The sequence below is a fragment of the Schistocerca nitens genome, chromosome 12 (assembly GCF_023898315.1).
Source record: "Schistocerca nitens isolate TAMUIC-IGC-003100 chromosome 12, iqSchNite1.1, whole genome shotgun sequence".
NCBI classification, from domain to species: Eukaryota; Metazoa; Arthropoda; class Insecta; order Orthoptera; family Acrididae; genus Schistocerca; species Schistocerca nitens.
Genome location: NC_064625.1, coordinates 86,389,825 through 86,410,699, shown reverse-complemented (window position 1 = coordinate 86,410,699; position 20,875 = coordinate 86,389,825). Strand labels below are relative to the sequence as shown.

Genomic DNA, 20,875 nt, shown 5'->3' with positions numbered 1-20,875 from the left:
TCCCAGATAATTTATGGAATTAACTGCTTCCAGTTGCTGACCTGCTATATTGTAGCTAAATGATAAAGGATCTTTCTTTCTATGTATTCGCAGCACATTACACTTGTCTACATTGAGATTCAATTGCCATTCCCTGCACCATGCGTCAATTCGCTGAAGATCCTCCCGCATTTCAGTACAATTTTCCATTGTTACAACTTCTCGATATACCACAGCATCATCCGCAAAAAGCCTTATGTCGAGAAGATTGCTCAGTCGTTCGTTACTCACATGATATAGACTCAACTTTAACGCTCGTACACCGCGTTAGTTAGGCGATCTCGAGAAACTCACCTCAGTCCGTTAGCCAGGCGGTGTAGGTGGCGATGGATGTTCCGTCATCGCGTAACTCAATCGCAACTAAACCGCAGCAGAAATGCTTTGGCGCGGGGAAGTCGCCCGTGCGCGGAACTACACTGGAAGAGACTGAAGGCGCCGCTCCACTGCGTGGACGTGTGGCCCCGGCCGCTGCCCCCAAGAGGACATTGACCAGGGGTCCCCCATTGTCCGACGAAGGCTTTTGTCTCCAGGGAGTCCGCCCCCGCTGCCGTGTCTTTTCAACAACGGGTTACCTTAGCTGTCCCTCGGGACGACTCACTCCGCCCGAGGAGCGTGCCAAATCTGCAGACAGAGAGGGTTGTCGACCCTGAGGTCACCACTCCAAGTGGGCGATCCGGGCACGAGTTGAACGTACGCGGCGTGATAATCTTCCAATGGCACTACTTCTTCGTACATCCAGTTTGTGGACACATTTGGACAACATCTGTTGCCGGCCGGAGTGGCCGAGCGGTTCTAGGCGCTTCAGCCTGGAACCGTGCGACCGCTACGGTCGCAGGTTCGAATCCTGCCTCGGGCATGGATGTCTGTGATGTCCTTAGGTTAGATAGGTTTAAGTAGTTCTAAGTTCTAGGGGACTGATGACCTCAGATGTTAAGTCCCATAGTGCTCAGAGCCATTTGACAACATCTGTTACTGTATCTTATATGCAGTAAGGATATCACCGTCAGCTGTACTAACTGGTTTTATTCAAATGCAACAGGTTCAAATGGCTCTAAGCACTATGGGACTTAGCATCTGAGGTCATCAGTCCCCTAGACTTAGAACTACCTAAACCTAACTAACCTAAGGACATCACACACATCCACGCCCGAGGCAGGATTCGAACCTCCCACCGTAGCAGCAGCGCGGTTCCGAACTGAAGCGCCTAGAACCGCTCGGCCACAGCGGCCGGCAAATGCAGCAGGTTTCAGCGTTACTGTACACCATCTACAGGCGTCTATAAGACTGAGTAACCTTTACTGAGAAAAACATTATTATGCACCACGGGTGGGCAACCATCGGGAGCCAGAGAGAGAGAGAGAGAGAGAGAGAGAGACAGACAGACAGAGAGAGAGAGAGAGAGAGAGACGATGCAGAATTTTGCAAAGGGAAATACAGCTATTGTAAGACGTCGCCAAGTCAGCATCACACGTAAAATGGTTCAAATGGCTCTGAGCACTATGGGACTTAACATCGGAGGTCATCAGTCCCCTAGAACTCAGAACTACTTAAATCTAACTAACCTAAGGACATCACACACACCAACGCCCGAGGCAGTATTCGAACCTGCGACCGTAGCGGTCGCGCGGTTCAAGACTAATGCGCCTAGAACCGCTTGCTCACACCGACCGGCCAATATGATACGTAAATGAATGTAAATATCTGAGGGTGTGTTGAACATAGAATGAATTTTTGGCTTGTCGCAAAGGGCTGTCTTTCATACCCTATAAACATTTACGTCACGAGTGCCATAGTTCTGACTTCATGCGCTAAGAGCACTGTATTTGCGTCACATTACGAGGTGCTCGCGAGCTTAAGTATGTCAGTCTGGTCCGGATGTCAACAAAGGCTGTCCACGCCTATTACACACCACAGGCGGGAAGAAGCTTCATCTTAGCGGAAGCCGATGTTTTGGTCCTTCTACAGGAACTACAGTAATAATTTCCTTAATATCTACGTGAGCATCAGTCACAGATGGGCATAAAGGTAGTTTACAGTAACAATTTCCTCGATATCTACGTGAGCATCAGTCAGAGATGGGCCTAAAGGTAGCTTACTGTAACACTGAAACAGGTTACGTACGAATAAAGCCAGTAAATAAAGCTGATGGTATTATCTTCACAACATTTAAGAAACAACACAGCTATTTGGCAATTACACTGATTTTCGAGGTATGCCGTAATCGGATTAACGCAGGACAAGGGCTTGAAACCGATTTGTAGTGTGCTATGACAAAACTTGTTGTTGTTGTTGTTGTTATGACATTGTGGGGCTGGTTTGAGGCAGCTCTCCACACTGGTTTATCCTGTGCAGGCTTCTTCATCTCTGCACACCTATTGCACCCTGCATTCGTTTCAACCTGTTTGCTATATTTATCTCTTGGTTCCCCTCTACAATTTTTGCCCTAATACTTCCTGAAATTACTAAACTGAGAACTTCCCGGTGCCTCCCGGTGTGTCCTGTCAGCCGATTCCTTCCTTTAGTCAATTTGTGCCACAAATTTCTTTTTTCCTCAATTGAGTTCACTATGTCCTCATTTGCCACTCGATCTACCTATCTAACATTCAGCATCCTCTTGTAGTACCACATTTCAAAAGCATCTACTGTATTTTTGCCTCAACTGCTAATGGTCCACGTTTCACTTTCGTCCAAGGAAAGAGTCCAGAGAGTTTCAGAAGGGGCTTCGTAGCATTTAAATCTATATTACAAAATTTCTATTCATCAGAAACGCTTCTCTTCCTATTGCCAGTCTGTATTTGATATCCTCTCTACTTCGGCCATCTTCAGTTATTTTGCTGCCCAAACACCAACACTTAGTGTCTTATTTTCTGACATTAATCTCTCATCATCTCCTATTCTGATTCGAGTACACTCCATTATCCAACTTTTGCTTTTGTTGATGTTGACCTTATACCCTCCACTCAAGACACTGCCCCCTCCGTTCAACTGCTCCCGTAAGTCCATTCCTATATATATGACAGAATAACATTGTTATCGTAAAACCTCAAAGTGTTTATTTCTTCTCCCTGATGTTTAATTTTCTTTACAAATGTCTACTTATTTGCTTTACTTATTGCTCGGTGTACATATTGAATAAAATCGCGGATAGGCTACAAGCCTGTGTGATTACTTTTCAAACCCTTACATCCTCTGCCGTCCATCTGTTCTGTTAACTGCAGTCTGATTCCTGTAAAAGTTGTAGTCAAACTATAGCTTCATGTGTTTTATCCGTGCTATCTTCAGATTTTCGAAAACGCATCAAAATTGTGTTTCCTGTATGCAATGGTGCTGCAGAGAACTGAGCTTATACTACAGCAGATTCACTAGCAAGTTAATCTTCTACTGTTAATTTGCCAGGTATGTGTTACAGCAACGTATTCCAGTTTCAGCGCCGTATCTGAAGCCCACCTCAAGTTCTTCTTTCTGTAGCGTTGTATTTCATGTACAAATGGATGAAACACTTATTTTCATTTTATCTGCCTTATGAGGTATTTCTCGCGGAATTTCTAATTTGTCTATTCTGCTACAACACTACTGACGTGACGAACCTCATTTGAGATTCACAAACAAGTGGCAGTGTTATCGGCAGGAATGGTTCTTACGAGTTTTCGTAATCCTGATTTTCTAGTGACTGAAAAAGAAACGATGCTTAAAGTCGAGCTGCAACTCGGTTGTTAGTCAGGGACTTCATCGATTCAGTGACGAAGACTACGTTCTTGTTTTCTCATTTCAAATAGAGACGAATAGAATTACAGAGTTTTGCGTGTTTTTCAATTAGTATTTGCATACAGTCTAATGCACGGAACCTGTACCTATTACAATATATCCTCTACTACTGTGACAGAAAGTAAATTATGTGCAAATCATTGCCTCGGAATCTTCTATAAGGTTTCTTACACTTTTAATTGTTGACACTGAATGGCACGTATATTACCCATTGTTCCGATTCTTCTTCACGTTTCAATGGGTACCTAAAGACAACAGAATACCAGAATGCATACTGCAAAACTATTTAAAACCTTAGTGACCATTAACCGGCCGTGACTATTTGAAAAATATGGCTCAAAATGGTTCAAATGTCTCTGAGCACTATGGCACTTGACTTCAGAGGTCATCCGTCCCCTAGAACTTAGAACTACTTAAACCTAACTAACTAACTAACATAAGGACAACACACACATCCATGCCCGAGGCAGGATTCGAACCTGCCGTGCGGTTCCAGACTGAAGCGCCTAGAACCGCTCGACCACCTCGGCCGGCTTGAAAAATATGAAAAGATTGTTTCAGAGATCGGTACCAGTCAGAAATGTTTGTCGATTTACTTAAATTACTGACTAAAACAGCATATTTCGCGGTACAAACCCCATCTTGAGGCTGCAATAGCTAAACGAAAAGATTTAACAAAAGTACACGCGCAGACATTAAAATCGTTCCTTACCGTATTTGCATGTTCTATGACCGAACAGGCAGAAATTTTTAAACCCGCTGTAAAGAACAGGCTGGCTGTTTCAGTTTATACAACGCTAACAAAACAGCTATAGCGAAGCATACAGATGGAATAGGACACAGTGTTCCAATAGAGAGTGATCTTAAAACACTGAACACTTTAGAGAAGAGCTGGAAAATGGCGGCTTAGAGACAATGGAAATATTCATCCATGCCCAAAAGTGGAAAAACATCTTAAAGAAATTACGCATTTCAGGAAATCACATTTACTCGCCTACTTCACTTAATCAGTTAAAATAAAAATAAAAATATATATGATTTTGTGTTCCAAAAGTAACATATTTGTAATGCTTTCAAATAATTTTTATGTTGTTGTTATTAGCCCAAACTGTCACACTCTCTCATGTTTTAATATACTTTATCTGAAATGCGTTAGCAGGGTGTGCAGAAGACAGAAATGATAGATAACATGACGGTCGACACATCGTTAGTTAAATCGGAACAAAATTAGCGCCAGCCGTTATGTCCGAGCGGTTCTAGGCGCTTCAGTCCAGAACCGCGCTGCTGTTACGGTCGCAGGTTCGAATCCTGCCTCGGGCATGGATGTGTGTGGTGTCTTCATGTTAGTTAGGTTTAAGTAGTTCTAAGTTCTAGGGGACTGATGACCTCAGATGTTAAGTCCCATAGTGCTTAGAGCCATTTGAACCATTTTTGATCAAAATTTGCGTTGAACATCACCTTGTTTGTACGGTAAAGTAGAGTAGATTGTGACATGTTTTAAGTGCCCTTTGAAAATTTGTAAACAGTGATTATCAAGATCGAAGGAGCCACACGAATGGATGTAATGAAGACATCACAACAAGTCATTCACTTCATCTGAGCGAAGTCAGCGATGATTTTTTTTTAATTATGTGCACAGCATACTAACAAACGATGTAAATATACCCCCATTTTGTGTTATCTTTGTAATTTACGAGAATCAACAAAAAATTTTATATGGTAGCGGTATCTGGAAAGCCTTTTGGGACTGCCACACTAAATGTTGACATTAAAAGTGACTACAACGTTAAAACTGTGTTGTTTATGCCAGTCGCTGGACGTCAACGAATAATAGCGATAATAACTTGAAATGATTTTTCAGTTGTTTCGGGTTACGACAAGGGAGTGCGCTGGGAGCCGAAGGAACGGGCGCGTATTACTCCCTGTCCACGGAACAGAGGCGCTAGCTACCTGGGAGGAGTGCGTGGTGGGGGGTGATTTATTCGGACGGGCCAGACGTCTCAATCTGAATGGTGGCGGTCCGCGGGGGGGCTCCGCCATTGTAGCGGTGCCGGCTGCGACGGGAGGTCTCGTATTGTCCGCTCGCCCCCGCAGTCGCAAGAACAAGGCGGGTGCAGGCGCGAGGAATGCGTGGCGAATCCTCTGTCCATCCTGCTGTGTGCTGTGTCTGGGGAGGCCAGCCTAGGTGACCGTCTTACGATCTGCTGCGGCTGCACGCTGCCTGAGCGTGTGTCCCCCCCCCCCCCCCCTCTCTCACTCTCTCTCTCTCTCTCTCTCTCTCTCTCTCTCTCTGGGTGTGTGGGGTGTGTGTGTGTGTGTGTGTGTGTGTGTGTGTGTGTGTGTGTGTGTGTACGGGCGCGCGCGTATCTTCTGCAAGAGGGAAAGAGAGAGAGAGAGAGAGAGAGAGAGAGAGGCCAAGAGGAACAAAACAGATGCGGTCCATTCTTGCTAATTCGAACCTCGATGAGTCCAACTCTCCTGCTTTTACAAAAAAATCCTTGATGAAACGATTAAAATTCTGTCTCTTTTGGGACACTCGATAAATCGTAGCGATTCTCATGACAATACACTCTAGGCTACCTGACCACATGCACACTACTGGCCATTAAAATTGCTACACAACGAAGATGGCGTGCTACAGACGCCAAATTAAACCGACAGAAAGACGATGCTGCGATATGCAAATGATTAGCTTTCCAGAGCATTCACACAAGGTTGGCGCCGTTTGCGACACCTACAGCTTCCAACCGAATTCTCATACACAAACAGCAGTTGACCAGCGTTGCCTGGTGAAACGTTGTTGTGATGCCTCGTTTAAGGAGGAGAAATGCGTACCATCACGTTTCCGACGATGATAAAGGTCGGATTGTAGCCTATCGCGATTGCGGTTTATCGCATTGGTCGCGTTGGTCGAGACCAATGACTGTTAGCAGAATATGGAATCGGTGGGTTCAGGAGGGTAATACGGAACGCCGTGCTGGATCCCAACGGCCTCGTATCACTAGCAGTCGAGATGACAGGCATCTTATCCGCATGGCTGTAACGGATCGTGCAGCCACGGCTCGATCACTGAGTCAACAGATGAGGACGTTTGCAAGACAACAACCATCTGCACGAACAGTTCGACGACGTTTGCAGCAGCATGGACTATCAGCTCGGAGACCACGGCTGCGGTTATCCTTGACGCTGCATCACAGTCAGGAGCACCTGCGATGGTGTCCTCAACGACGAACCTGGGTACACGAATGGCAAAACGTCATTTTCTCGGATGAATCCAGGTTCTGTTTTCAGCATCATGACGGTCGCATCCGTGTTTGGCGACATCGCGGTGAACGCACATTGGAAGCGTGTATTCGTCATCGCCGTACTGGCGTATCACCCGGAGTGATGGTATGGGGTGCCATTGGTTACACGTCTCGGTCACCTCTTGTTCGCACAGACGGCAATTTGAACAGTGGACGCTACACTTCAGATGTGTTACGACCCGTGGCTCTACCATTCATTCGATCCCTACGAAACTCCACATTTCAGCAGGATAATGCACGACCGCATGTTGCAGGTCCTGTACGGGCCTTTCTGGATACAGAAAATGTTCGACTGCTGCCCTGGCCAGCACATTCTCCTGATCTCTCAACAATTGGAAATGTCTAGTCAATGGTGGCCGAGCAACTGGCTCGTCACAATACGCCAGTCACTACTCTTGATGAACTGTGGTATCGTGTCGAAGCTGCATGGGCAGCTGTACCTGTACACGCCATCGAAGCTCTGTTTGACTCAATGCCCAGGCGTATCAAGGCCGTTATTACGGCCAGAGGTGGTTGTTCTGGTTACTGGTTTCTCAGGATCTATGCACCCAAATTGCGTGCATATGTAATCACACGTCACTTCTAGTACAAAATATTTGTCCAATGAATACCCATCTATCATCTGCACTTTTTCTTGGTGTAGCAATTTTAGTGGCCAGTAGTGTAATATGAGGTGTGTCCATCCTTCGCATTGGCGTCGGTTTGTACTCTGCTGGGATCGCTTTCAGTGGGGTATCTGTACGTCCCTGTAGAGTGACAGCTCATTCTTTCTTAATGATCGAAATCATTGAAGGTAGCGATGATCTGCAGTGAGGTCTGGAGCGAGGTCGACTTTATGACTCACCTCAAATACCAGTACGAGACCTGTTCAAAAAATTCCGGAACATTCGTAATTTTGCGCCAACGGCGCGGTGGAGCGAAATGCAGGTGGCATTCCAGCACACGCCTGTGTTTAATGTGTAAGTGCCGGAAGTTTCATTGTTGTATGTCTGTTAGTTACGGTTCAGTAGAACGTTGTGTCAGACAGTTTCCGAATTTCGAGACGACAGAGTTAGAGGTGCAATGGGTCTGCTTTAAATTTTTCGCGAAACTCAAGAAAACCTTTATAGAGGTAAAACAAATGATGCAAGAAGCGTTCGGTGACGAGTGCTTAAGCCGTACCCGGTGATACGAATGGTTCACACAGTTTAAAAAGGCCCGAACGGAAGTTAAAGATGACCCTCGTTCAGGACGCCCTTCGACGCCTACCGACGACGCTCGTGTCAGGAAACTGTGCGTGACAATCGAAGACTGACTGTCCGAGAGATAGTAGAAGAATGTGACATTTCAGTTAGATCATATCGTGAAATACTGACACAGCAGGCTGGAATGCATCGTGTTGCCACCAAGTTCGTCCCACGAGTCATGAGTCAAGACCAGGAAGACATTCGCCTGGTAAACTGTGAGGAGCTTCTGGGTCGCGTAAATGAGAATGAGATGTTCATTAATGGGGTAGAGGGAGGGGGGGGGGGTTGTGGACGTCAAACGGGCCGACTTGGAACACGAGTCGCACCACAGGACATTTTAATTTCCATTGTCTATACTTTTAGAAATAAATTTATAATAGTTTATCAGCATGACCAGGAAGGATTCAAGATTCACACTCATAGCAGTAAAAGGTTGAAAAATATAACCAAAAAAAATTCACAAGTGAAATTCCATCATTTTTTTCACTTACAATTGGCTGCATTTGTTGGTATAGGTACACTTTTCTTCGTAAGTGCGAGAGATTCTTCGATGAAGTTTGCACAGCATACAAACCATACTTACAGGTGTGTGAAAGAGCAAGATAAAAAAGAGCTCGTCAGCTCAGGTCTTTTTTTTTTTTTTCGTGCCACAGGGACAAACTGTTAATGGGTAGACTGTTAATCGATAGTACTATCGGAACGTGTAGCGACGCCTGCGACAAAATGTGAGAAGGTTGTTGTTGTTGTTGTTGTGGTCTTCAGTCCTGAGACTCGTTTGATGCAGCTCTCCATGCTACTCTATCCTGTGCAAGCTTCTTCATCTCCCAGTACCTACTGCAACCTACATTCTTCTGAATCTGCTTAGTGTATTCATCTCTTGGTCTCCCTCTACGATTTTTACCCTCTACGCTGCCTTCCAATGCTAAATTTGTGATCCCTTGATGCCTCAGAACATGTCCTACCAACCGGTCCCTTCTTCTGGTTATGTGATCTACCCATCTAATCTTCAGCATTCTTCTGTAGCACCACATTTCGAAAGCTTCTATTCTCTTCTTGTCCAAACTATTTACCGTCCATGTTTCACTTCCATACATGGCTACACTCCATACAAATACTTTCAGAAATGACTTCCTGACATTTAAATCTATACTCGATGTTAACAAATTTCTCTTCCTCAGAAACGCTTTCCTTGCCATTGCCAGTCTACATTTTATATCCTCTCTACTTCGACCATTATCAGTTATTTTACTCCCCAAATAGCAAAACTCCTTTACTACTTTAAGTGTCTCATTTCCTAATCTAATACCCTCAGCATCACCCGACTTAATTCGAGTACATTCCATTATCTTCGTTTTGCTTTTGTTGATGTTCATCTTATATCCTCCCTTCAAGACAGAATCCATTCCGTTCAACTGCTCTTCCAAGTCCTTTGCTGTCTCTGACAGAATTGCAATGTCATCGGCGAACCTCAAAGTTTTTATTTCTTCTCCATGGATTTTAATACCTACTCCGAATTTTTCTTTTGTTTCCTTTACTGCTTGCTCAATATACAGATTGAATAACATCGGGGAGAGGCTACAACCCTGTCTCACTCCCTTCCCAATCTCTGCTTCCCTTTCATACCCCTCGACTCTTATAACTGCCATCTGGTTTCTGTACAAATTGCAAATAGCCTTTCGCTCCCTGTATTTTACCCCTGCCACCTTCAGAATTTGAAAGAGAGTATTCCAATCAACATTGTCAAAAGCTTTCTGAAAGTCTACAAATGCTAGAAACGTAGGTTTGCCTTTCCTTAATCTTCCTTCTAAGATAAGTCGTAAGGTCAGTATTGCCTCACGTGTTCCAGTATTTCTACGGAATCCAAACTGATCTTACCCGAGGTCGGCTTTTACTAGTTTTTCCATTCGTCTGTAAAGAATTCGTGTTAGTATTTTGCAGCTGTGGCTTATTAAACTGATTGTTCGGTAATTCTCACATCTGTCAACACCTGCTTTCTTTGGGATTGGAATTATTATATTCTTCTTGAAGTCTGAGGGTATTTCGCCTGTCTCATACATCTTGCTCACCAGATGGTAGAGTTTTGTTAGGACTGGCTCTCCGAAGGCCGTCAGTAGTTCCAATGGAATGTTGTCTACTCCCGGGGCCTTGTTTCGACTCGGGTCTTTCAGTGCTCTGTCAAACTCTTCACACAGTATCGTATCTCCCATTTCATCTTCATCTACATCCTCTTCCATTTCCATAATTGAGAAGGAAACGGCCTGAAATGTGGCGAAACAATTCACGGCTCTTGCATCACGATAACACACCCGCACGTTGATCCCTGTTGGTGCGTGAGAGAGAGAGAGAGAGAGAGAGAGAGAGAGAGAGAGAGAGATCACTGCGGTGCCTCATCCTCTGCGCTCTCCAGACCTGGCCATTCCGGAATATTTTTAATTGCAGAGTTGAAAACCCCATAGGAAGGACAAAAGATTTGCAACGATGGACGAGACAGAAGAAAATTCACAGACGGCGCTTGGCGCGATCCAGCAAGAGGCCTACCAACACTGCTTCCGGAAGTGGAAACGGCGTTGCTAGCGATGTATCAATTGTGGAAGAGAGTAAGGAGACTGTGCACAAAAAGTAAAATGTAAGTGTAGAAAAATTTTGTGTGTTTGTCCTTAGGATAGTTTAGGTTAAGTAGTGTATAAGATTAGGGACTGATGACCTTAGCAGTTAAGTCCCATAAGATTTCACACACATTTGAACATTTTTTTGTAAACAGGCAGAATACGGCGCTGCGGTTGGCAACGTCAATATAAGGCAAGTGTCTGGCGGAGTTGTTAGATCGGTTACCACTGCTACAATGGAAGGTTATCAAGATTTGAGTGAGTCTGAACGCAGTGTTGTAGTCGGCGTACGAGTGATGAGTCACAGCACATGCGAGGTAGCGATGAAGTGGGGATTTTCCCGTGCGATGATTTCATGAGTGTACCGTGAATATCAGGAATCCCGTGAAACAGCATATCTCCGACATCGCTTCGGCTGGAAAAAGATCCTGCAAGAATGAGACGAACGACGACTGAAGAGAATCGTTCAACGTGACAGAAGTCCAACCATTCCGCAAATTGCTGCAAATTTCAATGCTGGCCGTCAACAAGTCTCAGCGTGCGAACCATTCAACGAAACATCATCGATATCGGCTTTCGGAGCCGAAGGCCCTCTCGTATACCCTGGATGCCTGCCCGACATTAAGCTTGACGCCTCGCCTGGGCCGTCAACAACGATATTGGACTGTTGATAACTGGAAACATTGTGCCTGGTCGGACTAGTCTCGTTTCAAATTGTATCCAGCGGATGGACGTGTACGGGCATGGAAACAACCTTATGAATCAAAAAAATGGTTCAAATGGCTCTGAGCACTGTGGGACTCAACTGCTGAGGTCATTAGTCCCCTAGAACTCAGAACTAGTTAAACCTAACTAACCTAAGGACATCACAAACATCCATGCCCGAGGCAGGATTCGAACCTGCGACCGTAGCGGTCTTGCGGTTCCAGACTGCAGCGCCTTTAACCGCACGGCCACTTCCGCCGGCTCAACCTTATGAATCCATGGACCATGCATGTCAGCAGGGGACTGTTCAAGCTGCTGGAGGCTCTGTAATGGTGTGGGGCGTGTGCAGTTGGAGTGATACGGGAACCTTGATACGTCTAGATATGACTCTGCCAGGTGACACGTACGTAAGCATCCTGTCTGATCACCTGCATCCATTCACGGCCATTGTGCATTCCGACGGACTTGGCAGAACAATGCAACACCCCACACGTCCAGCCTTGCTACAGAGTGACTCCAGGAACACTCTTCTGAGATTTTAACAATTCTGCTGCCTACCAAACTCCTCAAAAATGAAAATTATTATTCATATCTCTGATGCCTTGGAATCTGCTGTTCAGAAGAGATCTCCACCCCCTTGTACTCTTACGGATTCATGGACATCCCTGCAAGTTTCATGCTGTCAGTTCCCCCCAGCATTACTTCAGATATTAGCCGAGCCCTTGCCCCGTCGTGTTGCGACACTTCTGCGTGCTCGTGATGGCGCTACACGATACTAGACAGGTGTACCAGTTTCTCTCTATCTTCAGTGTATTTAATGAGGTACAGTCTGAAAAAAAGTGTTCGGGTATTCAAACAGATCTTGAAAATACACTCTGAGACAAAAAATCGGTATTTGTGATGTACATGTACAGACAAACAAATGATTACAACTTCAGACGCATTGGATGCATTAATCATGAGAAAGGGCTTCACAAACTAAGCGAGTCAATAACGTGAAGCTCTATCTCTGGCACGTAAGCAGGCAGTTATTCGGCTTAGCGTTGACTGACCGAGTTTTTGGATGTCCTCCTGTGGGATATGGTGCCAAATTCTGTCCACTTGGCGCGGCCGATCGTCAAAATCCCGAGCTTTTTGGAGGGTCCTGCCCATAATGCTCCGAACGTTCTCAACTAGGGACATGGCGACCCTGCTGGCCAAGGTAGAGTTTGGAAAGCACGAAGACAAGTAATAGAAAATCTAGCCGTGTGGGGGGCGAGCATTTTTTTGCTGAAATGTAAGCCCAGGGGGCTTGCCATCAAGGGCAACTGAATGGGGCGTAGAATATCGTCGACACACCGCTGCGCTCTAAGGGTGGCTAAGGTTCAAATGGCTCTGAGCACTATGGGACTTAACTGCTGAGGTCATGAGTCCCCTAGAACTTAGAACTACTTAAACCTAACTATGCTAAGGACATCACACACATACTTGCCCGAGGCAGGATTCGAACCAGCGACCATAGCGGTCACGCGGTTCCAGACTGTAGCGCCTAGAACCGCTCATCTACAGCGGCCGGCTTCTAAGGGTGCGGCGGATGATGACCAGAGGGGTCCTGCTGTCATGGCGTATGGACGTCGATAGTCGGGCTGGTGTCCCCCCACTGTCTGGGGAACCTCCATACACGTCTTCGGTGACCATCGATGTTCAGTTCGAAGTGAGACTCGTCACTGAAGACCACTGTATTCCAGTCAATGAGATTCCACGACTAAGACGGGTCTGGAGACGCCACGGCCAGCACTGGGATACCAACCTGACAGTCGCCCACCATACGGCTCCACAACCAAGAGTGTTGGTCTGGAGCGCCACTTCATTTCATAGCTGGAGCCCTTACAGCACGACGGTACGTCGACGACATTCTACGCCCCGTTTAGTTGCCCTTCGCGGTTAGCCATCCCGGGCATACATTTCGACAATACAGTGGCCTCTCGAACACGGCGATGGTTTCTACCGCTTTCTAGGCTCCAATTGAGCAGAATTTGGCACGGTACACCTCAGGAGGACATTCGACAACTCTGTCAATGAATAGCAAGCTGATTACTACTTGCATAAGGGCCAGAATTGGGCCAACGCTTTATTGAATTTCTCAATTTGTGAACCTCTTTCTCTTGAATAAATCATCCAGTTTTTCGTTTAATGAACAAAGTAAGAGCATATGGACTATCAGACCAATTGTGTGATTGGATTGAAGAGTTGCTAGATAACAGTACGCAGCATGTCATTCTCGATGGAGAGAAGTCTTCCGAAGTAAGAGTGATTTCAGGTGTGCCTCAGGGGAGTGTCGTAAGACCGATGCTATTCACAAAATTTATATATACGAGGCCTGTTCAGAAAGTAAGCTCCGATTGATTGCCAAATTGAAACGACAGTGAACATCAGAAATGTTTTACTTGTAACAATTAGCTACACCTTTCAGCTACTTCTCTACGTAGTCGCCGTTCTGACTTAGACTTTTGTCATAGCGTTGTACCAAATTTTCAATAGCCTCATCATAGAAGGCAGCCGCCAGTGCTTTCCGCCAATTCTCCACGCTGGCCTACACCTCGTTGTCTGTGTCAAAATGTTGTCTTCAAAAATAGCGGTTCATGTGACCAGAGATGAAACTCAGGGGGACACAATTGCGGACTATTGTGGGTAATCTAACATTTCCATTTGAAAACGATGCAGGAGCATCTTCATTGCCCCTGCAGAATGCGGCTGAGAATTGTCTTGAAGAAGAAACAGCACGACAGTTATGTAATGTTAGCTGCATAGCTTCAGGCGAAATTTCTCACCAGGCCCTCGTACTTGGCGGCAGACACTATTTTCTAGACATCTTTACGCACTCACTGCGAGCTCAGAAATGAGAAGAGCGACGTGATGCTAACTGGGGTTATACTAGAGACACTAGCCAACACATCTGTGCAAAGCTTTATCGGATTTTCATAGTCGTTTCCATTTCGCGACCGATCGGAGCTTACCGTCTGAACGCCCCTCGTAGTACATAACACCGGCAACGGCCTTGCCGCAGTGGCTACACCGGTTCCCGTGAGGTCACCGAAGTCAAGCGCTGTCGGGCGTGGTCGGCACTTGGATGGGTGACCATCCAGGCCGCCATGCGTTGTTGCCATTTTTCGGGGTGCACTCAGCCTCGTGATGCCAATTGAGGAGCTACTCGACCGAATAGTAGCGGCTCCGGTCAAGAATACCGTCATAACGATCGGAAGAGCGGTGTGCTGACCCCACGCCCCTCCTATCTGCATCCTCCACTGAGGATGACACAGCGGTCGGATGGTAACGGTAAGCCACTCGTGGCCTGAAGACGGAGTGCTTTTGTAGATACTATCGGACGTCCACTGAGGCTTTTTGCGGATGATGCTGTAGTATATCGAGAGGTTGCAAGAATGGAAAATTGTACTGAAATGCAGGAAGATGTGCAACGAATTGACGCATGGTGCAGGTAATGGCAGTTGAGTCTCAATTTAGACACGTGTAATGGGCTACTAACACACAGAAAGAAAGATCCTTTATCACTTAGCTACAGTATAGCAGGTCAGCAACTGGAAAGCAGTGAATTCCATAAATTATCTGGCAGTAGGCATTAGGAGTGATTTAAATGGAATGACCATATAAAATTAATCATCGGTAAAGCAGATGCCAGACTGAGATTCATTGGAATAATCCTAAGGAAATACAATCCGAAAACAAAGGAACTATGTTACAGTACACTTGTTCGGCCACTGTTTGAATACTGCTCAGCAGTGTGGGATCCGTACCAGATAGGGTTGATAGAAGAGAGAGAGAATATCCAACGGAGAACAACACGCTTCTTTACAGGATCATTTAGTAATCGCGAAAGCGTTACGGAGGTGATAGATAAACTCCAGTGGAAGACTCTGCAAGAGAGACGCTCAGTAGCTCGGTATGGGCTTTTGTTGAAGTTTCGAGAACATACCTTCACCGAGGAGTCAAGCAGTATATTACTCTCTCCTACGTATATCTCTCGAAGAGACCATGAGGATAAATCAGAGAGATTAGAGCACACACAGAGGCATACCGACAATCTTTCTTTCCACGAACAACACGAAACTGGAATAGAAGGGAGAACCGATAGAGGTACTTAAGGTACCCTCCGCCACACACCGTCTGATGGCTTGCGGAGTATGGATGTAGATGTAGATGTAGAAAATGTGACCATTTGTTTGTCTGTATATGTACATTGCACTAACCTATTTCCATTCCATTCGGATAATTTTCTAGTGGTGCGTCGGTTTTCTTTTATAATGTACTTCAGAACTACGGAAAACCTGGCAACTAGCTTGAAACGTACAAAAATGTAAAATTAGGCACGCTATAGAAAAAAAAGAAAAACGTAGCACCCTATGATTACCATATCAATGAGTCGCAATTAGGACCACGCCTCACACAAATGCCTAGGTTTAACAATGTGGAGGGATACGAAATGGAATTATCACACAGGCTATGTTGTAGGGAGAAGATTTGTCAGATTGCAGTTCGTTGACAAGATACTGTGAAAATGCAGTCACAATCTGCAAAGTAGAATGCTCAAAAATCACTTGTGCGCCCCACCTTGGATTATTTCTGAAGTGTATGGGACCCATACCAAACGGGGTCTACGAGCGGATATTAAATAAATACAAACAAGGGCGGCACGAGTGGTTACAGGTGTGTTTGATTCACGACAGGGTGTGGTAGAAATAGTGGAAGACGTGAAAAAGCGTACTCTTGAAAGTAGACTCAAATTACCACTCAAAAGCCTACTTACTAAATTTCAAGATAAATTATTAAGTGTAGAATGTAGACGTTTTTTTGAGTCCAGCTAAGTATCACTTCTGCAGGGGCAGTAAAAACTAAATAAGAGCAGGTGCACCACGCAAAGTGGAATTTAAGCAGGCATTCTCCCCGCCGCCTATATGATTCATTGAACGGGAAGAAACTGTATCCTATGGTACAACGCTACGTACCATGAACCACGCTCATCACAGTTGTTTGTAGAGTGTGTAGATACATGTGAATTCGTAGGAATTGCTCCTCACTCCGGCATTTTAGTCTGGTATAACTGAGAGAGAAAATAGAGAAAATCCAAATAAGAGCAGCACGTTTCGTGACAGGTTCGTGCCGTAAGCGCGGAAACCTCACGTACCAGCATTCAGATAAACTGCCGTGGCAGGCGCTACAATACAGGCATTGCATCGCTGAGTGGTTTACTGTCAAATATTCCGAAAGCTTACGTTACTACAAGATTCAACCTCACACGTGTCTACATCCGTACATGTGTTTCAAAAATACTTCTAGAAAATTTGGGGACAGGTTACTTACAGCAAAACAAGAAAAAAAGTCCAGTAAACATGGGTTCTAGAATTTCATACCTAAAGAGCTATGAGCCCTTGTTCAATAGGAGAGGTGTGTTCCACAGTAAGGAAGATGAACAAGGCGTCACGCCCCTTACTGTACGCGTTTTGGAGTCCATGTTTACGGGAAAAGATTTATTGTAAAAAGCTGACACTTAGGGTGTTTGGAATTCTGTTATCTACTCCAGTAGCCTTCAAAAGCGGTATGAAAAAACGCGACTAAGTGATGCACGCACTGAATGTTCTCACAGTTTACGAGAAGGTTTCACTCCGTCATACTATATTCTTTTTATTCTTGTTTCATTTCATAAAAGGAAGTGCTTTAGTCCGAAGGGACTTAAAAAGTAAGATATACATTATTGTGGCAAGCCAAGTAGCTTTTACTGACTGCTGGATTACCAGTCAAAGTGACACAAATACATGACACAATTTTCAACATAGTCACCAAGTCTCTATAAACAGCGGTAGGAACTTTCTGCCTCTCCTACAGATCTCGACGACAGAAATCTAGTTCTACGTCACGAAGCCATTCGAGAACCGCTTTGCGAACGTTTTCAGCGTCGAAAATCTCTTTTCCTGGCACGTTATTTCAGCTTGCAGACAGCACGAAAAATGGGTTGTGTAGGATCTGAACAGCACGAAAAATGGGTTGTGTAGGATCTGAACTTCCCGATCAGCATCAGCCACGTCTATCAGGTCTTGATCAAGTTGGTGGCAGCATTTCGCTACAGCTGGAAGCGATATAATGTCTGGTGCATATACCACCATAATTGTGCAGTGAATTTGTGTGCAAGTTGCCGGCCGGAGTAGCCGAGCGGTTCTAGGAACTACAGTCTGGAACCGCGCGACCGCTACGGTCGCAGGTTCGAATCCTGCCTCGGGCATGGATGTGTGTGATGTCCTTAGGTTAGTTAGGTTTAAGTGGTTCTATGTTCTAGGGGACTGATGACCTCAGAAGTCCCATAGTGCTCAGAGCCATTTGAGCCATTTCTGTGCAAGTTAGATATTTTAGCTGCGTGGGGTAGCCTTGCGACAGTTAAGGCTTTATCGCAAGCAATGGGAGACACAAAGCACCCGCGAATAGAGCAGAAAAGTGACGATGAATTAATTATTTTTATTTTTTCGTGGTTATGATTGACTCTACGAGTAGCTCTCTTAACACTTTCCAGCCCAGTGAATCGAATTGGACCCATTACAAATTTTAGATATTTCTGCATTATCCACGAAAGCCCAGTGTTCTCACATGGCATCTGTAAACTAGATCAAAATGTACAAATGTGGTTGAATTCCTAAGGGACTAAACTGCTGAGGTCATCGGTCCCTAGACTTGCACACTACTTAAACTGACCTACGGTAAGGACAACAAAATGGTTCAAATGGCTCTGAGCACTATGGGACTCAACTGCTGTGGTCATAAGTCCCCTAGAACTTAGAACTACTTAAACCTAACTAACCTAAGGACAGCACACAACACCCAGCCATCACGAGGCAGAGAAAATCCCTGACGCCGCCGGGAATCGAACCCGGGAACCCGGGCGTGGGAAGGTAAGGACAACACACACACACCCATGCCCGAGGGAGGACTCAAACCTCCGACGAGGGGAGACGTGCAATTCGTGACATAGCGCCTGTAAACTAGATGACCAACAAGATAATAAGTACTGGGTCAACATAGACCACACTGACTCGCATTCGGGGGGACGACGGTCCAATCCCGCGTCTCGTCATCCTGATTTAGGTTTTCCGTGATTTCCCTAAAACGCTCCAGGCGAATGCCGGGATGGTTCCTTTCAAAGGGCACGGCCGACTTCCTTCCCTAGTCCGATGAGACCGATGACCTCGCTGTCTGGTCTCCTCTCCCAAACAACCCAACCCCTCCACATAGACCCATTAGGAAATTACACTAACAAAAACTGAAATGTGTTGCTAGAAGTCAAAAATTGTATTTTAACTTTGTTGCTAATGTAAGATAAAATATGGGTTGGAGAGAGTTAACGTAGGTAAAGGACACTCACCGAACTGGCTTCGCATCCAGGGGTAGAGCGGGCTGGGCAGCGTGTTGGCGGGGCTGCCGTTGTGCTGCTGCGGGGGCGGCTGCTGCTGCTGCTGCGGGTGCTGGTGCTGGTGCTGGTGGCCGGGGGGCGGGACGCCGGCGCCCAGCGGAGGCTGGTGCTGGTGCGGGGGTGGCACCGGCGGCGGCTGCTGCGTCGGCGGCGGCTGCTGCTGCTGCTGCTGCGGCGCCGGGTCGGCGTACAGCTGCTGCTGCTGCTGCTGCTGCTGCTGCAGGTGGGGCGGCGCGTGGTGCGCGTGGTGCTGGTGCTGGTGAGGCGGCACGTCCAGCGGAGGGCTGCCCCCGCCGCCCGCCCCGCCCCCGTTCCCCGCCGCCGCCGCGGCCGCCGCGGCCGCCGCCGCCTGGAGCTTGCAGCTCGCGTACACGACGGGGGTCTGCCCGCCACCACCCATGGGGGAACCCGAGCGGTAGCCTCCGCCCCCGCCGCCCCCGTTGCCACCGCCGCCCCCGGGCGAGCCGTCGAGGCCGCCGCCGCCGCCGGACTGCTGCGCGCCGTAGTAGGCGGCGCTCCGGATGTCCATGCGGTCGTAGGGAGGGAAGCGCGGGTAGGGCATGCCCTGAGGCGGCTGCTGCGCCCCGGCGCCGCCGCCGCCGCCGCCGCCCCACGAGGCGGCGCCCGCCCCCGAGCTGGGGTCGGCGCCGCCTCCGGGGCCTTGCTGCACGGCGGCGCCGTAGTGCGCGTGCGGGTGCTCGGCGGGCACGACGCCGCCGTTGCGCAGGTCGGGCATGTACGAGTTGGCGAAATAGGAACTCATGCCGGGGTCGAGGTGGGGAGAGCCCTGATGGGCGTGCGGGTGCTGGGCTTGGTGGTGGTTGTGGTGCTGGTGGTGCTGGTGGTGGTGGGGATGGTGCGGGTGGGGCGGCGGCGGGGGCGGCTGGTGCGGCTGGCCGTGGTGCTGCTGCGGGTGGTGCTGCTGCTGCTGCTGCACGGCCGCGTGGTGAAGCTGGTGCGGGTGGTGGTGGTGCGCGTGCTGGTGGTGGTGGGGGTTGTGGTACAGGTCGGACCACGGCGGCGAGATCTTGGGCGGCGGCGCCACCGCGGCGGCCCCCGGACCGCCGCCTCCCGCGTCGCCCGCCCCCGGCACGCCTCCGTCCTCGTCAGGCCCCGCCCCCGTAGCCGCCGCCGCCCCCGCAGCCGCCCCCGCAGCCGCGTCCTCGGTCTCCCAACTCGACGCAGCGCGGCTGCCGCCGAAAACCAAAATTTTGGCAGCGGCTTGGGGGTACTGCTGCGGCTGGTGGTGGAGCGGCGGCGGCGGCGGCTGCTGTTGCTGGGGGCGGGGCCCCGCGTCGGCGGAGGACGCGTCGGCGGCGGAGGCGGCGGCGTCGGAGGCGGCGTCCGCGGCGGCTGGCGCGTACGGGCCGGCGGCGGCGGAGTTGGTGGGGGACCCCCACAGCTTCGTGCAGGCGACCGCCAGGCTACGGGCTTGCTTCGACTCCCGGGGGAACCCGACTCCCGTTACGTGGCTCTCTCTCGGCTGTCGACACTTCTACCTCACTCGCAGCGAGCGGACTGGCATCTTCAGGGACCGCGGCCGTGCTCCGCTATCACCGTCCTGCACGATCTATTCCTTCCAGGCCAAAACTGCGAGCACTAATATTGACACTTTGTAACAATTACACTCCTAGGCTGGACCCGCCAGAGAACTCGCGAAACTGTCCCCTCAGGGGCTGATCCACTGCTCACGAACACAAAGCGCTTCTCGGAAAGACGACACTCGACACTCAGCCTCTCACAAAAGTCCTACAAAAACACCTGCAGTATAATCTTTAG

General features: G+C 47.9%; 1 protein-coding gene across 1 annotated transcript in view; it reads right to left on the bottom strand.

The window, feature by feature from the left end:
- Positions 1–20,156, bottom strand: part of LOC126215149 (homeotic protein antennapedia-like) — a 79,156-nt gene extending 59,000 nt beyond the window's left edge. The window contains exon 1 of the mRNA XM_049941810.1: positions 19,049–20,156. Within this exon, the coding sequence (XP_049797767.1) occupies positions 19,049–19,859 (811 nt within the window). The 5' untranslated portion in view covers positions 19,860–20,156. The remainder of the gene's footprint in view (positions 1–19,048) is intronic.
- Positions 20,157–20,875: the final 719 nt, after the last annotated feature.